Source organism: Lates calcarifer, linkage group LG2, assembly GCF_001640805.2.
Source record: "Lates calcarifer isolate ASB-BC8 linkage group LG2, TLL_Latcal_v3, whole genome shotgun sequence".
NCBI classification, from domain to species: domain Eukaryota; kingdom Metazoa; phylum Chordata; class Actinopteri; family Centropomidae; genus Lates; species Lates calcarifer.
The window spans coordinates 14,951,464-14,972,131 of record NC_066834.1 but is presented as its reverse complement, the minus strand read 5'-3'; the positions used below and the strand labels follow the sequence as shown (position 1 = coordinate 14,972,131).

Below are 20,668 nucleotides of genomic sequence, written 5' to 3'. Positions count from 1 at the left end.
ACCATAGTTAAGGTCATTGATGCTCCTTTCCTCCCCTTTCCTTCCCTCCTTCCCACCTCTCCCCTCCCCACTCCTCTCCTCTGTGTGTAGATGCGCAGAAGAAGAGGATTGTTTTCCAAGTCACTCTAAGTAATCACTGCCCCTAATGCATGGAAGCTTTTCTATATCGTAGAGCAGAGCTAGCAGATGGAGACGATACAGTGCGAGGGCTAGATCAGGGCTAGCATGTAGCTTCTCTGAGCAAAAACCCTTTAGGTGGACTCTTATCTGATGGCATCATCACACACCAGAGGGAAGTTCAGTCCCACCAAATTTGCCGTTGACACCTTTCTCACGTTGCAGAAAAAAAGGTGAAAAAAAACTGAGAAAGAAAATGGCAAACTTGTCGGACTTCACATTCATTGCTCATTTTACATTTAATGAGGGAACGACCCTGAGAGTTGGATGATGCTGCTGAGTCGGCTGTTTGGAAAGAGCTTGCACGGCTTCCAAGGCTGGACACACACCCGACACATTTCATCCAAGTCCTCCCGTCCACCCCCACAACCCTCCCCCCTCAAAAAAACAAAATTGTGTTTCAATGTTTTCTGTTTCAGTTTCATTGCAATTCAGTGTGGACACACAGGGAAGGGTCACAGTGAATGATTAGCTTGCGTTTGGCCCATGAGAACTTTACTAAGGCTTTGCAAGTTGAGTCCTCCCTCCTCCTGCACTTTGTCTTTGTTGCTCATGAATTACGGGTCACTTTGTGTTGCAGACAAAGTTGAAGAGATGACGCATGCCCAGAAGACCTCACCTGTTGATATGAAGATCGCCACAATCAAACCACGGCCATCCAGTCGCTGCTTGGTTACGCCGACTGATATGAATGTGAGTGAAGAATAAGAACTAAACTCAAATTAAAGGTTTAGATTTTAAAGGTATTGTTTGGGTGTTGAATGTATTAATTTTTAGATACATTTAGATGAGTGTTCTTGGCTGTGATGTGTGCCGCCTCCACAGATGAAGTCCCTAATGGAAACACAAAATTTCAAATGCATTTTGTGCTATAGTTTATGTTGAATGATAGAAACCTGAAATGAAATGCTCCTAGTGTTTATCTACAGCCAGCAGAGAGCTAATGACAAGTGTGTATTTCTGGGTGTTTCACTAACAACACTCTGGTTTTCAGTCCATGTATCATGACCGCCAGGGAGTAGCAGTGGTGCCACCCACTGTGCCAGGGGTTTTCCTGGGGATACCTGAGAAGGGCACTATGAAAAAGCAAAAGTCAATAGGTATGATGTACATACAGTCACTGGTTGTGTGGGTGTGTGTGTCAGCTCGAGTTGTGAACTGCATGTCCAGTACCTTGTGCTTTTAGCTTGTCGTAATATTCTATTAATGCTCGGAGGACTTGCTCTGTGGACTTGCTCTGGCAATATTGAAGCTAATTATAGATAAATTAGAATGATCCAGTCAGCAAAGTGTGCTTTCAGGCGATAATATTGGAGGTCATTAAGCATATGCTGAAACCTCATTCTCAGTGCTGAACTGGGGGGATGTCATGTAGGCTAATGTTACTCACAGCTCTCTTTTAATTTGCAGTGCAACAGAAAACAAATGCCTTTTTCACAATAACTGCAGTGAAAGCATTTTAGCATGTTCTGGTTTGATGACCAACTGGGAAAATGTGACACATGGGAAATGGTCTCCTCTGAAAAACTAAATAGTGCTCATGTACAAATGAAAGGAAGGATGTCACTGAATTAAAGAATCATCCTGCAACTTTCCCTGGTTAGATAAAGCCAGCTGTAAGCTGAATATCCATCTACTAAATGTCACTATATTTCTCAACAACATAATAAGATTGATGTAAATTTGTTCAAGCTATTTTGGTCAAGTCAGTTTTATTTGTATAGCGCCAGTTCACGACAGAAGTTATCTCGAGGCACTGTACATATAGAGCAGGTCTAGACCATACTCTTTATCTTATAAAATTTACAGAGAGAGACCCAACAGATCCCACCATGAGCAAGTTCTAGGCGACTGTGGTCTTTAAATTGAGATAACTTGCCTGACCCTTTTAAATGTATACAGCTCCCATAATTACTCCATGGCTACTCTTCTGAATAGATTTAAATTGGGCCTTTAATGTAAATGTTTATTCTTGGCCTTGTTTCCGTTGTAAAGATTTCAGTTGGTAAAGTAATTGGTCAATTTAACTCAGCAGGAAATTCCTACTTGCTGCAGCAAACGTCATATACCTGGCCACTTTTCTCATCTATCTGGCCTCTCTCAAATTTCAGGAACCCCCCGCTTGGATAAATAAAGGTTAAGAAAGAGCTCACATCAATAAATGAGACATTTTCTGTAGAACAAAGAGGCCATGCTGGAAATAAAAAAAAGGATGTCTCCCCCAGGTCCTCACATAATTTTTCTTTCTGCTCCATTTCTCCAAGGTACATCTGAGGATGAGAAACAGGGATTCCTCACACCTCCCCTACTCAAGTTCTCCCGCAGCCTCTCTATGCCTGACACCTCAGAGGACATCCCTCCTCCCCCAGCCATTTCACCCCCTTCGCCACCTGCCTACAATTCAGCTGCTGGCCCTACACCCAAAAGCTACGGCACCACACGACCCAGCTTCACCCAGAACTCGCCCAATGCGGTGACAACCATTAGCCGGACTGACGTAGGCACGTTGAGGCGTGGCTATTTCCGCCAGAGCTCAGAGCAGTTTGAGAGCACGCGTACTCGAGGGCGAACGCCAGTGCCTGAGAACCCTTACTCCGAGGTGGGCAATAAGACACTGTACGTGCCAGCGAAACCAGCTCGAAGGAAGGGGATGCTGGTAAAACAGCCCAATGTAGAGGACAGTCCTGAGAAAACATGTCACATGCCAGCAAGCCCCTCAGGCCCAGTCTCCATGCCCACCACGCCTGTAGAACGAACGTGTTCCTCCATCCCCATCCCCACAATCATTGTCAAGGAGCCCTCCACCAGCAGCAGTGGCAAGAGCAGCCAGGGTAGCAGCATGGAGATCGAGCCCACCACCCCTGAACACCCGCCTCTCACGCCCACTGTTGGTGGAAGTGGAGGTCTGCGTCCTGAAGACCCTCTCTCTCTAAGCAACCCCTTTGCAGCAGCTATTGCGGGGGCAGTACGGGACCGGGAGAAGAGGCTAGAGGCTAAAAAGAACTCAATTGCCTTCCAGTCAATAGACATTGGGGATGATGAATTGAGCGGTCCCACACCAACCCCTCGACTTCGCCAGTCAAAGTCCATTGATGAAGGCATGTTCAGTAGCGACGAGCGGCTTCGAAGGATATTGGCTCCCCCTCCCGCAGCACAACTTGGGCCTCCTGTTGGGGGCGGTAGTGGCAACATGACAGATTTTAACACCCCTGAGCCCACAGTAGTGCGGGAGCCTCTAAACACCAGAACAGGCCAGTGTCCCAACCTGGACAGTCCTGTTAGTCTCCCATCCACTCCTCCTAAGAGCCACTATAGGGCCAATGGGACCTACCTCCATCCTGTCACCGGCAAGCCCTTGGACCCTAATTCTCCACTAGCTCTGGCCCTGGCAGCTCGTGACCGGGCCATGAAGGAGCAACAAAACCATCCTCAGAATCAGCCACAAAATCCTCCTCAGGTTCAGCAAACCCCCAAGCACGAAGCCCAGTCCCTTCCTATTCAGCCAAGCCACAAACCAGACCTCAACCAACCTCTGTTTATTGACACCAAACTACGCTCCGGGATCGAGACAAGCTTTGCTGCTATCTCCACAGCAACCATGGGGCGGCCTGGCCGAGGTGGCTTGCGGAGGCAGATGACCGAGCAGAAGTATGAGTCTGATGGGGCACGGGAAGAGAGACAGCACCAGGCGGTCGAGGAGAGGAAAAGTGCACCGGCAGACGTGGCAGACACATCACAGCCCAAGTCGGCTGGACTGTTGATGGTCCACACTACGACCGAGGCAAGCAACAAGGCAAACAACCAAGACGTGGAGGGGCAGGACAGCAACAGGCCGTCTGAGCTGAAGGACCCCAACCAACCCGATCCTCACAACGCTCCAACCCTGTCCGTCAATCCCCAGCCATCTGCATTACGTAGAAGAAGCATTCCCTTAGGTGAATCCTTGGATGAACCTGTAAAGCTGCCCTTCCGCATCCCCCCTCCCCCTCTGGCCTCAGTCGACATTGATGAGGAATTTGACTTCACAGAGCCCCTCCCCCCACCACTGGAGTTTGCCAACAGTATCGACATTCCTGACGACCAGGCTAGTGCCATTGCAGAGATGCTCCAGCAGCAGAGACGGAATGGTGGACATCCTCTACCCCCCTACCATGCTCATGCCCCGCCACCTGTCACTGACCAACATAAACGGGTGACAAACAGCATGCCCCCCTCATATCCCCCTCCCCCACCCGACCCAGAGTCAGGGGTGGGCGACTCGGGCATTGAGGAGGTGGACAGCCGCAGTAGCGGGGATCCTCAGCACATGGAGACCACCAGCACCGTTTCCAGCATCTCCACCCTGTCATCAGAGGGAGGCTTCTGTGACAGCGCTCTGGAGAGCCTCTACGCCACCGCAGACGGACATGCCTTCCTGGTAGATCGGCCCCCTGTGCCACCCAAACCCAAGGGCAAATCTGTCATCAACAGAACATCACTTTATCATGATGCTCTCATTGAAGAGCCCCCAGAGTCCTATGGGTCACCGCCTCAGGCCCCTCCCCCTCCCCCTTCATCCTCTGAACCTCCTAGGACTCCCACTCAAAGGACATCCAAGCTGTGGGGCGATCAGCCCCCTGAACTGTGCAGCCCCCCATCCACACCCGACACCAAGAACACGGTCATCACCGAGCTGAGCTCCATCCTGCAGCAAATGAATCGCGACAGGCCGCCCAAGCCAGGAGAAAGCCTTGACTCTCCCACTGGGACCAGGGGGGCCTTTGGAACAAGGTACGTGATAAGTCAGTTCTTATTGACTGAGGGTTTCCTGATTCTTTTTCTTGTCGTCACTTTCAGTATTTGAATGTAGCATTGTCTGGGATTGTGCCATACCAGGTTCACATCTACTGTATCAAGCAGGACTTGACTAGATTCAATCTTTCTTTTCTAATCATGCAGGTAGTTTGGATTTGAAGGCAAAGAAAGGTGTCATCAGTTTCCATAGGGACAATGAGCTGTTCTACCGTTGGCTTATCATTGATTATACTTATTATATTGTTCCTGTGTCAACAGTTTTTGTTCTCTGGTGGTCAGTTGTGTCTTGTTGATTATTGATTATAACGTCTTGGCCTGTGTGTCAAGGTGTCATACTCTGGGGTAGGGCTGTCCCAAGTGCAGGTGGGGGGGGCAACAATTGGACTCCAACATTACACTTTGTTAGCATGCAAGTTGCACAGACATCAACCGTAATAGAAAAAAAGGACATCTGAGCAGCTGCAGGTTGCTGCTTTTCAGGTTGGCGTATCTGGCTCACGACTTTTTGTGGATCATCTTCTCAAATTTGGAAGTTCTTCCAGATGCTTGACTTTTTCAAAATCTTGCTAGCATAGTTGTAACTTGTAAGACTGTCACATGATCATGTGTCACCACTGTGATTACATTTTTTTGTCTGGAATAAATAACAATAATTCATGTTGATGCATAATGAATAGTGTTGGATTACTATTTGGGTTTTCTGTTACCATGGAAACATGTGAAGCATTTGGGTCAGCCCTAATCTGTGTTTTAACATGAATAGGAAAAAAGAAGCTGAATCCTCTGTATGATGTGATACATGTGTGGACATCATCCTTCATCCATCTCATCCTCTCACTTTCTATCTGTTTGACATTTATTTGCACTATGTCACAGTATAAACTGAATGTTTACTTGGATGGAGGCACAAAGTACCGGCCCAGATTGACATTAACAGTCACCATTTGCAATAAATATGGAAGTAAACACTGTTTACTTGTTGGTAGGTTGGATTTAGGAATGATTCATGGGGAATATCAAGATTGATTTCCCGTATAGCCATGTCTTAAACTGTTGAGGACATTCAGGAGTCAGATTTGCAGTAACTGCAGTAACATTTTGATGGACCCTGCACCTGAACCAGCTCATCTCATGGTTTTTTAAACTCACATCTCCCCTGTATGAGAGGGACATAAAAAGCATAATAAATAATTCACCGCTCACATGCATTTTGTATGAATGGTCCCATCGCTCATCAGAGAGGTGTAGAGAGCAGAGGGAAGGAGTTGATTCCTCTGGGCGCTCATGCCTTCTGATCTAATAAACAATGTTAGATCAACATGGTGACGTCCGCGCGGTAATTACAGTGAGATGCCTGGTGGCTGCTTAAAGTCCAGCCCCCGTGTACCCCTCCTTCACGCTTCACGCCACATGCTATCATATTATCCTCATTTTCATCCTCTGCAGTTCAAAGTCACGTCTGTTGACCTTTACACCTTGTATTCGTCTCATTTTCAGCTCACGCCTCTCCATCTTCATCTCCATTTTCTCCAGTCTCCTGTACTTCCTTCACCTCTTCTCTCTTCATGCCCTTCTGTGTTTCACACCTTCGCAGGTAGGTTCCATCATGCCAAGGCCCTGTTTCCACTTCTGTCTCTTTATTTTCCTGTCCTGCTGCCATGCTACATGATGTCCAGAACATTATGTTGTCATCTGAGCTCTTTGTTGCATAAAGTTGCATCCTGTGTGTGTTAGTTATATATGTGTTGAGGTAGTTGCAGAAGAAATGATAGATAATGAATCAGCTTTGCTAATGGCTTTGTTACAGCAGCGTTATGTTTAATCTCACAGTGATTATGGTGTGACCTCACATGCGGCATCTTAAGTGTCTCTTGTTGTGAAAAAGTCAACATGACAATGCAGCAAAAGTCAAAGTCAGGGAGAGGCAAGGAAAATGTCCTCTGTGTGAAAATGTACAAAATCAATTCCTTTTCAGGAATTCTTATTCTTTTTTCAGAAAAAGAATAAAGTATTTTAGGCTGTACGTCAGGTAAGAGAGTAACTAAAATATGTAATTAACAGGAACTAAACTGCTGTATGTCTTCAAATGATCAGATTACCTTTAAATAATTACTCACCCTGAGCACAGTAACACAACTTTGTGATCAGTCAAACAAATTAAATATCCTGAAACACAGAAATAAGAATTTTCCACAGAAACAACACACATATGATGTACACTCAATACTGCAGCTACAAACAAAAGAATAATAAGTAATAGTTTAAAAAGTAGCATCCATTCTGACACCTTTACAGCAAAATATGACATGTTTTGTTGTCAGAAGCTGTGATGCAGCTAGGTTTGACCTGAATCCTTAGAAGCACTGAAGCGTCATTCTTTCCCATGGTAATTGATGTTCAAATTAGTATTTGAATGTTTTGTTGTTTTGTTTGTGCTTGACGACAAAAATCCTAAGTAGCCCATGAAATAAGAAACAGTAATCCAACATTATTCATCATGTATCAACATTAATTATTATTAGTCATTCCAGACAAGGACATTTAATCTTAAAGATAGTTTTGTGCATCACCTCGCAACGATGCTAACAAGATGTGGGAAAAGTAAAGTGTCCACAGTAACTTCCAAATTTGAGAAAATGATCCCCAAAAAGTCAAGTGACAGATATGACAAATCCCAAATTTACAACAGCTGCTTAAATGTCCTTTTACCTGTTATGGCTGATGTTTGAGAAACTTACATCATAACAAAGATTAATGTTGAAGTCCGATTGTCATCCTCGTTCCTTCCCGCCCATCCCCTTGATGATCTCTAAATGCTACAACAATCATTTGTGTTCCTCGTGTCATTTTAATGAGACAGGGAGAAAGATGGATCATTTCAGTTTGACTTCGGTGTCACTTCAGCTCTGTTATCACAGCAGATTAGACCCTAACCACATACTGACATTGTTGCTTTGAAGGAGTAAAACTTGTGTATATGGCGAGATACCTTATGCTTCTTTGATGCATTCATACTTTTACATCTTTTAGAGATCTATCTGATCTGCCCAAGAAAAATTAAATGACATCAGTTTCTTTAAATGGGGAATATAATTAATTAACATTTGAATTGATTTCTGCTGGAATTACCATTTAAACACAGGTCATGTAAAACCCTGGTTTGTAACCTCAACATCATCAGCTGGGAGCCAGACTGACCAGTGATTCTGTAACTTTGCTAAGTATAACACTAGTGTAGATCGCTCAAACTTGGTTTACTTGGTTTTAATATACATCCATTCATTCATAAACATCTGAGACTCATCTACTGTAAATGTCATGTCCAGGTCTGTAGTTGCTGATCACAGTATTTTGCATGAGAGGCTTAAAGAAATAGCTCTGTTTTACTCTGACACAGTTTCATGACAGCATTTCTATCAGTGTGTCGTTTGAGTGAGTGTTGACTGATGTGATTAGCTTAGGGTCAGTTCAGCTACTCGTTGTCTGTGGGTTCAAACAACCAGATGTAATCCTGCTCTGATGTGACTGCAGCTTTTAGTCCTCAGTCCTAAAGCGACTCTGCACATCCTGCTAAAATCAGTCAGTTGTAATCTGGTCTGTTCGATTGTTTCTCTGAAGCATTCATGAGCGTGTTTCTCATGTCAGATGGAGTTTAAACCCCGCTCTGTCATTTGCCACCGGGGTCTCCGATTATCTGCTTCTCTGCTCGGGGGGTGGGGGTTGTCTTGTGGAGAGAGTTGCCAGGCACCGCAACAGAAGATAAGGTTGTACACTAGCAGTATGAGGAGGCCTGAGGAGGGTAAAGGTGGTGCTGCTTCTGTGACCGTCAAACAGATGGCAGCAGAGAAACACAGAAGATGGCCTAGATTCACACATGCTCTCTCTTTCTTTGTCTCTCCCTCCATCCTTTGCTCTTCTGCACATTCACATGCTCTCCCTCTCTCTCTCTCTCTTCGTTTTCTTCTTTGGTGTGTTAGAATCAGCTTCAGCACCGGTGGTAACATCAGATTTTCTTCTTTGGACATTCTCTCGTCTTTTTTTTTTTTTTTATCCCTGTCTCTTAGCCTCCCAGATTAAATGTGCGTTGGTTGTGCCTGTGGACGAAAGGGTTGCCTAGCAACCAGCTGATGAGAGCAGCCTTGAGGCCCGCAGTGATGTCAGTCTGAGTCGGGGGAGGGGTGTGTGTGTGTGTGTTTGTACATGTGTGTGTGTGTGTGAGAGAGAAAGATGGAGCAAGAGGATGGCAGGCCTAACCCTCAGCAGAGTTCAACATCATCTCACGCAGGTCACGTGCCGCTCTGCTTTAGTAGGCCACCGTTATGTAACCCAGCACAGCCGAGTCAGTCTGTATGTGTGTGTGTGTGTGTGTGTTGAAGCTTCTATAAATAAAGACAGCGTGTGCATGCATGCCAATGAGTGCGACCCTGTGTGCGTGAGCCGGTGTGTGCTAGAAAGAAGCAGGGAGTCATGCGATGTGTGGGTGTGGTGAAGGCGAGGTCTCCCACCACAGATATCAATAGCACTGCATCACTCTGCTCTCAACCCGCTCAGCTGACGGAGAACCAGTGCCGCTCCTGCGCTGAACTGAAGTCCAGCAAAGGACACGTGCTAACGTTACTTGTGTGTGTGTGTGTGTGTGTGTGTGTGGGGGGGGGGGGTGCGCCTGAGTGTGTTAGTGCCTCTGTGGTACATTTGCAGAATGCGCCTGTACTGTTGGTTTTTGTCTGGTTGGTTGGTTTAAAGCTCTGTGTGATGACTTTTTTTATTTTTAGATATTTTCTTTTCCTGATTCTTCAAAAAAAACAGCCTTCAACAAATTCATTTTTTTTAATGGTCTGTCGATTAATCTTTTGGTCTTTAAAGGTGTCCCAGAACTCAAGGTGACATTTTCAAATTTTTCCTTTTTTTCTGACAGAACAGTCCAAAACCAAACAGTATTCAGTCTCCTGTGACGTGAAACAGACAAAAGCAGCAAATCAAGAGAAACTGGAACTAGAGAATCTTTGGCATTTTATGTTTGATAAATGATTTTTTTTTCAGCAGAAGTTAAATTAAAAGATGACATGTGCATGCATACATTTTTTAAACAGTCCAGTTCTCAACTCAGGTATCGTCCTGTATTTAAAGGGTTTAAGTAAAGACATCACTGGGTATTTCTAACATCAGCATGTTAGCGTTTAGCTTAAAGGACAACTCTGGTACTAAAGTACTGTTTTTGTCACTGACATGCTCAGATTGTTATACTAAGTGTCTGACAACATTATGAATAGGATTCCTACAGAGATAGACCTTTTATTAAAGAGTAAGATCCTTTTTGTTTAACTAGAAATGTCGTCATTATACATATCACTACCAGACTCCATTGACAAAAATAGGAGTTTTACCGAGCAGAAGATGAGAGTTGCTGGCTCCATCTGTAGGTTTGTTTGTGTTATTGTATGATCCTTTTACTTAAGTAAAAGATCTGAATACTTCTTCCACCACTGAGTCACACAATAATATGAATGATTCTTTTTAGGTGATGACTCATCTGTGCAATAAAAAATTGTGTGAACATTGTTCGATACACAAATAATCTGTTTCACTGTCAGTCACCTGAGAGAAATTCGTAGTGGAGCTCCGTCCTCTTTTGTTATATGTGACTCTCGGTAGCTGCAAGAAATGGTAATAAGGTCAGAGAAGCTAAACGAGGCGCTGTGCTAATTAGTCTGATAGGCAATTACATACTTTTCACATCAATTTAACTCCTGAAACAGAAAGTGTTTAATAGATGATAGAATAGTACGACACCAATTAGAGAGGTGCTTGACAGTGTCTTTGCTTTTGTTTTCAGAGTCAGAGTGAGGTTGTCCACTCTGAACCTGACCTGTCACCTCATAAAAATAAGAATAAAAAATGCTGAGACAAGTAAAACAGAAATGAAAGTTGTGTTTTGATGACAGAGACTCATCACTTTGTGCCGATATTTTTTGATCCGTTTCCTTTTCTTTAATCTTGTGTGTGTTTTGTGTTCATCGTATGTCTAATGTTGTCCTCTGTCTCCATCTCATCCATCCATTACAACTTCCTGTGGAAAAGCTGGTGCTGAAGTGGAAACTGTAAGTTTTTGTTTTTTCACTGGGCTTGGTGGTGAAGGCAGAACTTTAACAATGGCCCAGTTCCCTTTTGGCAGAACGACCCTCTTAGTCCCCTTCACTTCCCCTCGGGCTGTTCCATATGTTACAAGTAGGGAAGAGCGATATCTAGGCTACACGTAGCACCTCGCAATTGGTGGAAAAAGTCAATTTGAGAGCGAGGAGGTCAGATTTTTCCTGGTTTCTGCCCTTGGCTCAGTTCTCTTATCACAGTCAGTCAGTATTAGTGCAATATGTGTGCTGACAATCAAGTTTATTGGGAGAATAGTCAACAGGGAACAAACTCCTTGGGGGGAAGTTGAAGGAAGGTGTGATCTTTCTGCACTGGTTGCTGTGTGTGTGTGTGTGTTGTGGTGGTGGTGGGGAGGTATCTTTGTGTGTCACTGCTCCAAATATCAGCACATCCATCACATGCCTCCATCTGGGGCAGCAGGTAGTGTGAGGGTGACGTCTCTTACTCATGATTCCTCTTGTTTTTTTGCTGCCGTGGTGTTTCAGTTGTCTCGTTGAGCCCTGCTCTCGTCTTAATAACTGACTCGTTTCAGCTGTGACTTCATTCACTGTTTAAAAGCAACGTAACACACTGTTTTAACGTGGATGTGGCTGGTGTTATTCTATATTTTTCTTATTGTCAACAAATCCTATGAAAAGACAAAAAGATTATTTGTTAGTCTCAACACCTCTCAGCACTAAAAACGACTAGTTCCTACCGAAGACGTAAATCTTTCAAAATGACTCACCAATATATATTTCAGTTTTCAAAAAAGCTTCAGTAATTTCCTTAAACAGCTGCTCATCATAGGTTTTAACCAACTGTATTCTAACTGGGGGAAATAGTGCATTTGTTGGGGACTATTTTCAGCAGTGGATTAATCCACATTTGGGGCAGCAGGACAGTGTGTATGGGACTGAGTCAGAATAAACCACAGTGTGTGTTCATGTCATGTTTTTGTAAATTGGAGTTCTGTGGCACAGATGAATAACATATATCAAACTTTGGAGACAGACACACACACAATAATAGTTAAGTAATCATTAATTTTGGTCTTTCCTTGCGATTTGACAATAAGAAAAACACAGAATATCACCAGACAGCCAGCAGACAACTTTTTTACCTCTTTCACAAAGCAAATAACTGCTGTTGCATTCAACACAGTTGAGGGGAACCAATTCATAATGCAATAATGTCACTGTATATGTAATTCACTAACTTGCAAAAGCAGTATCAACACTAAGCTTCCAGCTGTAATTCCCTGAGACTGTTTCTGGTTGTAGGATCATCACTGCCAAAGTCTATTCCTTTTTATTTTTGATGAAAATATAAAATTTCTTTGCTGATGATGTAAATTTATTTGAGAGAACTTCATCATTCTGTTATTCTGTTCCCCATCATACTGTAAAGGCTATAAAAAGGTTATTGTCAAAGCTTCCCCATGTTGTTGTTGTACACGTCCATTAGGATCGAGTGGACTGAGCTCTGCAGAGTCTTTATCTGAGCTGGGAGACCTGCAGGTCTTTGTTCAAGCTGCTACAGTAATCATTTAAACTGAATGTAATAAACCAGATAACAACATATCAACAGCTGGGACTTTATACAGTGAGAGGCCTGGAAAATCCTTCACATTTTATACATCTGAGGAAAAACTGAACAAACAGCACTTCCCATCCAAGTTTGGGTTTGTTTAAAGTAAACATTTTTTTACATGATGATAAACAAATACTGAAATCTGAGGCATTCCTGACCAATATCACAAATTCCTCCAAAACAAATCACTTTAAAGTCATTATAGTTCACCAAATAAGATTTTCTGAAGAAATTCAATTTAACATCCAAGTGAGTGAAGGAAGTTTTGTTCAATAATCCTGTTGTAATGAGATACTTTTTCCATTAATTTAAAAAGTAACCTAATAATTTCATCACCGTTAGAAGCCTAAACCTTTCTTTAAAAGTTGGTTACTATAAGAAAACCAAAATTAATAATCATACAGAAAAAGGGCTAGTTAGCACATGGGACCATTTTATGTCATTAAAGGGAAATTCTTATTGTTAAAGGCCAAGCCAGCAGTCAGCTGTACATTTCATTTATCCTTATTTATAGAAATGAAAAGACTTGTCAGGCTGCTCACAGTTTATAATACAGACTGTTTTCTTGTTTTCTTGTGATTTAAACAGTCTATTAATTTGTTTAGTTTTAGTTCATATATTAAAGACCTGTCAGTAACTTTAGGAGTAATGACAGGTTCCCAGCAATAATTTTAGTGGTGTGGTGACTGGCTTTGTCAAAATACAAATTGTTATATTATGGAAATATATCACATTAATAACAGGTGTAACATGGATCGTAGTAAATATCTAAATATTAGAGCTAGAATATAAGTAAAAGAAAAGTAAAACTGCTGTGAAACTGTTCCTGGACCAAAAAGCTCCTGTCCAGGTTTAATGTTCATCTTCATCAGCTGCTGCAGCTTTGCTCAAACGTTTTGCTGATGATGCCGCCTACTGTTTGTTTCACAGAATTACAACATTCAATCCTTTAATCCTCCAGTGACATGATGAACATGTGTAGTTTTAGGTTAATGATCCACACTCTCAAGTCTCATTTTTCTCACGACTCACACTCAGTTACAGAGATTATTATTCCAGTTGACTTCACTTCTGTTTCTGTGGTTTTTAGCTCATGAACTTCATCGTCATCACACATTTTTTTAAAGTGTGACCCTTTTTAGATCGGCTCCCTGCCTTCAGAGACAGTGGATTCAGTTCATGTCAGCTTGATCTGAAAATTAATTCATATTGACTGTTTACACACTTTTACTCATTTATTATTATTTTTTAATCATGGTTTCACTGCTCAGGTAAAAATATATATATATATATATATATATATATATATATATATATATATATTTTTTTTTTTTTTTTTTTTTTTTTTTTTTTTTACTATTTAATGTAATTTCCCCAGTTATATGTAAGTGCATTTTTCAGTCCCTTTAAATCTTGAATGATCAATTTTTTTGTTTTGATTTGTTTTGTTTTGTTGTAACGTATATATACTGACGCTTCTTAGCTTCTGACTCCCAAATCTCAGATTTTGGAGCTTTATTGAACAAAGGAGGTTTTCAGTTTGGTCACTGGTATAACTATACCACAGTTACATAATTTAAAAAATCTATGATCAGTTGTTCATACTGACAGTTTATATAAGAATAAGTGTCCTCAAGATGTTAAGTCAACCAAACACTTTGTCTTGTATCACGTGTATTAATGTATAATGAGCTTAGTCCGACACTGACTAACCTGTCGTCTCCCCTCTCTCCACCCAGGCCTCCCACAGAAGACTCAGGAATGCGTAATAACGCTGCCGCCGCTGCTGCCCTCACCTCCACCCCGCCCAGCAGCCTCCCATCTCAGACGCACCCCTGCAGCCCACCCGACTCCGGTTCCTCCCTCACCCCCTGCTCCTCACTCCCGCCCTCCGTGTCGCCCACCCTCACCGACGTCTTTGGCCTGCCCACCCCGCCCATGGGCAGCGGCGGCGGCTACAGCCTGAGCTCCTCGTGTGGCGGCAGCGGCAGCTCACGCTCCCCGTCGCCACTCACGCTGATGCAGGCAGTGGCGGCCTCGGGCAAGCCCTTCGCCTCCAAACCCATGGAGTTGTGGAGCAAGCACGACGTGGCAGACTGGCTGGAGAGCCTCAACCTGGGGGAGCACAGGGACGCTTTCCTGGACAATGAGATCGAGGGCGCCCACCTGCCCTCACTGCAAAAAGAGGACCTGATAGACCTGGGTGTGACGAGGGTGGGCCACCGCATGAACATCGAGAGGGCCCTCAAGCTGCTGCAGGACAGATAAGCCCCAAGGAGACGGGGTGGCGACGTGCAGAGTCAGGGCAGAGGAGAGGGAGGTGTTACCGATCACTTTACCAATCTCTTCATCAGACATAATCTCAAGTTGTGGAACTGGATAGAAGTTTTGTCCAAGCTGATGCTGCCTCTTGCTGTTTTTGTCCTCTCTCATCCTCCGTTGTCGCCCTCATCTCAGTGCTCTGGTCTTGTCCGCCCTCTTCCTCCTTCCCACCATCCTAAGCATCAGGGGATCATGGGATGTATGGAGGACCTGCAGGGGGAGAGAGAAGAGATTAGCTGCTATGTTACATCATGGAGAGAGAAACCAGAGGAGGCCAGTATGAAGGACTGTCCAGAAGACAAAAAACTCTGGAATAGTTTGTCCTCAAACACTGGGAAAAAAATACTCGTCTGGAAGTTTATTTCACATAAAGACTTGTGCTCACCCAACTGCTTTGGAATACTGAAGACTTTTTCCATACACCCCAGTGTGGGTGCATGAAAAACCAGCTGAGCTGGTCGTTGCTCCTTTTCTATCTTTGCTAGAGTTTGTTCAGAGAATAATATTTCTTCACTAGAGTCCTACCGGAGTTATATTTCTGGTTGCATCTAAAGTTGTAGAGAAAAATTTGAGATAGACTCCATTTTTTGCTTTTCACCTGTTTGTGTCAAAAGAAACATTAGCTGACATGTTGAAACAAATATTAAACCATATCTCATGTCCATGCACACACACACACACACACACACACACACACTTTACGCACAGTGCCATACACTGAATACAAACAAGTATACACACCATCGTCACACACATACACACCCTGAGCATGTATACACACACCGTTCCCGCAATGGCCTTCTCCTGTGAGAGAGCAAAATGTGGAGAGAGGAAGTCACCAGAGGAGGAGCTCTGCTGCAGCGGGCGGGGGGTGGGGTGGGGCTGGGGCTGCCACCTGCCTACACCCACCCAGAGTCCACCTCAAGGAGAAGAGGCAAGGACACAAGATGGACAGACAAACGTTGGACCTGAAATATTCTCACCTTGAAGTGGTTTTACCAACTTGTCTGGCTGCAGAGAGCGTCCTTGTCCTCTCTTGGCTTCTTTTTTTTCCTCTGTGTGTGTGTGTGTGAGAGTGTGAGTGTGTGAGTGTGTTAAGGCCAGTTTAGCTATTTCCATGGATCTGCTATATAGGCCACAGTTTAGGGAAAAACTAGAGCTGTTCTTTACTTTTGTACTTCATTCTGTCAGAACCTCTTCAACTTCACCATTAGCAGGTCAACACTAGTTCTACATGTGGCCCCACAGCAATGCTAATGTATAAGACACCATGTGTGTTTGTGATAGAAGTGCGAGGTAGTTTAGAGAAAGAAATTATGTTTGTTTAATGGAATAAATCAACATTTTGGGAAATTTGCTTTTTTGCCACAAGATAGAAAATCAACACCACTCTCATTAAATTCAGAGCTGAAGTGAAACTGAACCTAGTGCATCTATCAATTAAAACAAAATGCAGTGGAAACACTTGACGTAGTTCTTTCAGTGAAGAGATGAAAATGTCAGGTCTGTGTGGAGCAATGATAATACTGGAACCTGCCTCACACTAACACATGAAATGAACATAAAAGCCATATTTCTGTCATGTTTTCCACTTTGTTTTTATCTCATCTTGGATCTTACAAATTCAGTTAAAATTTACACCACATTTGGATGGAAACTTTACTGTTGATATCTGTAATATTGCAAAAATAAAAGTCCAGCCTTGGAGCAAACTCCAGGAAAAACGGTAAATGAGGGATTGGCGTGGAATACGGGTTAGCCCAAACATTATATCAGGATATCAGCTCTGTATGTGAAACCAGAGCCAGTAAACTATTAGCTTAACTAAGCATGAAGAGAAGCAGAGCAGAAAACAAAACAGCTAGCCGAGCTCTCTTGAAAGTTGAAAACATTTTTAAAAAACCCGCCTACCAGCTCCTAAATCTCTCTAATTCATATGTTAAATCTCATCTCTTAATTTGTCAGATTTATATGCATTAATAGGCAGATTTTCTCATAATGTTCTCAACAGAGCTAGGCTAGCTGTTTCCCTTGTGTTCAGTTCTTATTCTAGGCTAAGCTAAGCTAACAGTCTCCTGGCTCTAGTTTCATATTTAACACACACTTATCGGAGTGGTATTGATCTTCTCATCTGCTGTGATTCTCAGCAACACAGTGAATAAGCACATTTCCCAAATGTAACGTTGACATTCAATTACATTTTATTGAATTTGAATCCAGTTTTGAATCCCTCTGGAGCTTTTTTTTTCCCTTTGGTTTTCAACAATTTTGAATAACACAAGTTATAAGTAACCTGATATTTAAAAAGCAAAGTCAAATTTTACCAGAGAAATCACATATTTTCTATTAAGCTAAAATGACTACCTGAACATTTTGTACACTGTTCTTTGCTATTAAAAAAAAAAGATTCAACAAGAGATTTGAGTTAGCATTAAGCTAAGTCAAGCTTGAATCCTGTCAGATCCAAGTTGAACCAAACAGCAGTGCAGCTGTTTAAAGGTACAATTCTGTGATTTAGAACAAATAATCAAAGGCAAAGCGAAACTGAAACAGCCTTGAGCAGTGTGATTTCTTGGCTGGAGACGTACAAAGCTGTTGCAGACTGACACAGACAGCCCCAACACAACCAGTCCATTTGTCTTTGAAGATGAACGAGATCTTTTCTTACAAACGTATTAATCAGCAGGTTGATGTTTTGTAGAGAGACATGAAATCACGTTGAGCCGTCTGACTTTCAGAGCAGATGGAGAATCTGTGGCTTCAGGGTTTTATGTCGAATTACACGTTCACGTAAGTTCACATGCCTTCTCCTGCCCTCTAACCACTGTGCAAGAAATAACCAGAGAATAACCTGACAAAGCTGGCAGATGTTCATCAGCGGGGGCCCCTGGGAGATTAGAGAGGGATAGAAACTGTTTCTGATCTGTTGCTGTTGAGTCCCACATTCTTATCCAGTCTCACTGCAGCTCCAGCAGCAGAGACCAGATTTAAAGTTTGTTGTAAGGGTCCAATTTAAAGCTAAATCAGCATTTATAAAGCTGGAAATGTTTGTGTTTGCCAGCCCTGATTACAGGTTGGTCAGAAGTAGAAGTACAGTGTGTGTTGAAATGTGTATATAAGAGTGTTTAACAGGATTAAAGTGTCTATTTGATTATATGTATAGCTCTATGAAAAGGTTTAGAGTAAAAAAAAAAAAAAAAGAAATTCAATGGAGGTTCATTTATAGTTGCCAGAGCTGACGTGATGACCAAAGCAGTGGTCTCATTCGCCCCATCATCCTGCAGAGGATGCCTTAAATAGCTCACTGTTCCCTTCCTCTTCACTTCCTGCACCTCTGTCGGTTTCACAGCTCTGTAGAGACAAAGAGCTTCTGTTTTATCTCAAAGTAGATTCTTTCAGAGCACACCTGACGTGTGGTTTGATATGTGCTCAAACAGTAACCCAACATCTGGAAAGTATATGGTGTTTTAGAGCAAGTTCACCCTTATTTGGTTTCATATCACGCTCCGCAGCTTCATGTAGGTGCAGCTTTTTTGAGGAGACAAATGAAACATACACAAGCTCTGTGTTCTGTGAACATTAGCCGTACAGAGGCTGGCACGGGACAATGCTGCTATAATCCTGTTCCTGTTTGAACGTGTAACTTATTTTAAAACAAACAGCGACGTGTCGGAGGAGGGTAGAAAAGCACAGTATTTTTAAAGATTTGTATAGAGTTCTATGAAATTTTATAGAGGTTATCTGAACAAAAACTGTTCAACACTGACGCGTGGATTGCCAAAAACAGAAATACTATATAGACTAAAAAACATGGATATTATTAGACTTATGGGTTATGTAAGAAGCAATATTTATTCTGAATGAATCTCCTTGGTTGTGTTTTATTTTCCCATTTTAAAGTTACATATCATGATGCAATCACTTGTCAGTGTTTTAATGAAGTGTTGCCTAAAGTAGATACACTCTCTACTGCAGTAGTAAGATATTTTTGGCCAATCAAGTGACCACAAAACCCAGGTATCTTCTGACGACCACCATCTGCCTGACTAGACTTCTCTCATCTTCTGAAACCCCTGAGTCTAGAGTGTGTGTATAAAAAATAAAAAAGATGTGTACATTTTTTTAAAAGTATATCTGCAGGCCATCTCGGTAGGAAACTATATGAAACCTATATATATGTATACATGCATAAATCCACCAAAAAGATTAGTGGTGGCTGTTGATTCCTCTCTGTGGATCAGCAGGTCACTATCAGTTTTCTCTGTGGAAATGTAGAGCTGAGTAGATGTAGTAGGAATCTTTAAAGAGCATCACCGTGGCGTGGTGCTTCACCAGGCCATGTTTAGGACAGGCATGGCTCACTAACCCACTTCCACTCCCCTTCAAAACACTGCTCCCACCTTTATCATCGTCCAACATTTGGGTAACTGTTTCTTATTTTTCTTTCTTTCTTAATTAATTAATTTATTTTTTTCATTAATAGATTTTATTCTTTGATTAAGTCTTCATAGAGGCTAAGATGTTTTTGGTAATTTGTGCAAAGACTTGTGTTCATGTTTTCTATGTTGCTGTAATTTTGTGCTACTGAATCATCATAGAGTCAACTAATTACTGAAATGAAAAGAGAGAGAATTTTCCTGTAACTACACTCTTCCTTCCCCCTGCCCCTCAAATCCTCAAGACTTCTTGTATGGCAACCAAAATTCACTGTAAGAAATAAATATAATATTGCACTAGTGTTGTATCCCTCTCAGTCCTTACAGGTGTACCTGTGTGTGTGTGTGTGTGTGTGTGTGTGTGTGTGTGTGTGTGTGTGTGTGTGTGTGTCAGCAGTGAGTTTACACAGGACGAAGACCTCTCATCACACCTGAATCTTCTGGCACAACAACTCATTAAAGCCAGAAACCAAAACAAAGAAGTTTTCCTCTTGATGCACAAGATAATGTTTCTGTCAGCTGACATCTCATCCTGCATGTTAAAGTATAAGACCAGGAGTTTTTGTACCACAGCGTGTGTGTTGTGGAGTAAAAAATATGCTAATATTGAGTCAGGTATGAGACATGAACACTGTGTTTTAAGAGTGCATGAAAACTAGTGAGCGAGCAGAGATGTAGAAACAGAACAGCTTGTCTAAAACTAATAGATAAAAGTTAAAACAGTGCAAACTAATAGATAAATGGGTAAAGAAAAGAACTAAAAGTAATGGATTATTGATTGAAACAGCTTGACTTCAATGGACAAAGAGTTAAGATAATGTTCTAGACACAGAAAAGGTTGGGTAACACTGGTGTAAGAAAACAAAGACAAAACCAGTGAGGGATTAGTTTGTACTGATGTTTTGTTTTTACATTTTAATTGTGCAATGTAATGTAGGCTCTACATTGTAAGCTTTGTGTGATTCTTTTTTTCAATGCCTTGATATTAAGAGAGCAGTTTACTTTCTTTCAGTTGACCACGGTTGTTAGTGAAACCAGATAATGAGGATCCTGGGTATGTTGAACTCATTCTGTAGCACAGGCCTCAGGTCAGTTATTGTTCTGTTCCTTTCGTTATTAAGGTGGTAAATGTTGCCCAAGAACCTTCATATTTTATTTGTAGCATATCATTAATATTTGAATTTATAGGTGACAGTAGTAGGTGATTTGAGGGAATGCCC

The 20,668-nt window shown here is 42.4% G+C and overlaps 1 protein-coding gene across 3 annotated transcripts in view; it reads left to right on the top strand.

Moving 5' to 3' along the window:
• The window catches only part of shank2b (SH3 and multiple ankyrin repeat domains 2b), a 177,589-nt gene extending 157,841 nt beyond the window's left edge, over positions 1–19,748 (top strand). For all 3 annotated transcript variants that reach the window (XM_051076066.1, XM_051076060.1, XM_051076059.1), the window contains 4 exons: positions 758–870; positions 1,172–1,277; positions 2,442–4,947; positions 14,430–19,748. In XM_051076066.1, the coding sequence (XP_050932023.1) occupies positions 758–870; positions 1,172–1,277; positions 2,442–4,947; positions 14,430–14,958 (3,254 nt within the window). In that variant the 3' untranslated portion in view covers positions 14,959–19,748. The remainder of the gene's footprint in view (positions 1–757; positions 871–1,171; positions 1,278–2,441; positions 4,948–14,429) is intronic.
• The last annotated feature ends 920 nt before the right edge of the window (positions 19,749–20,668 follow it).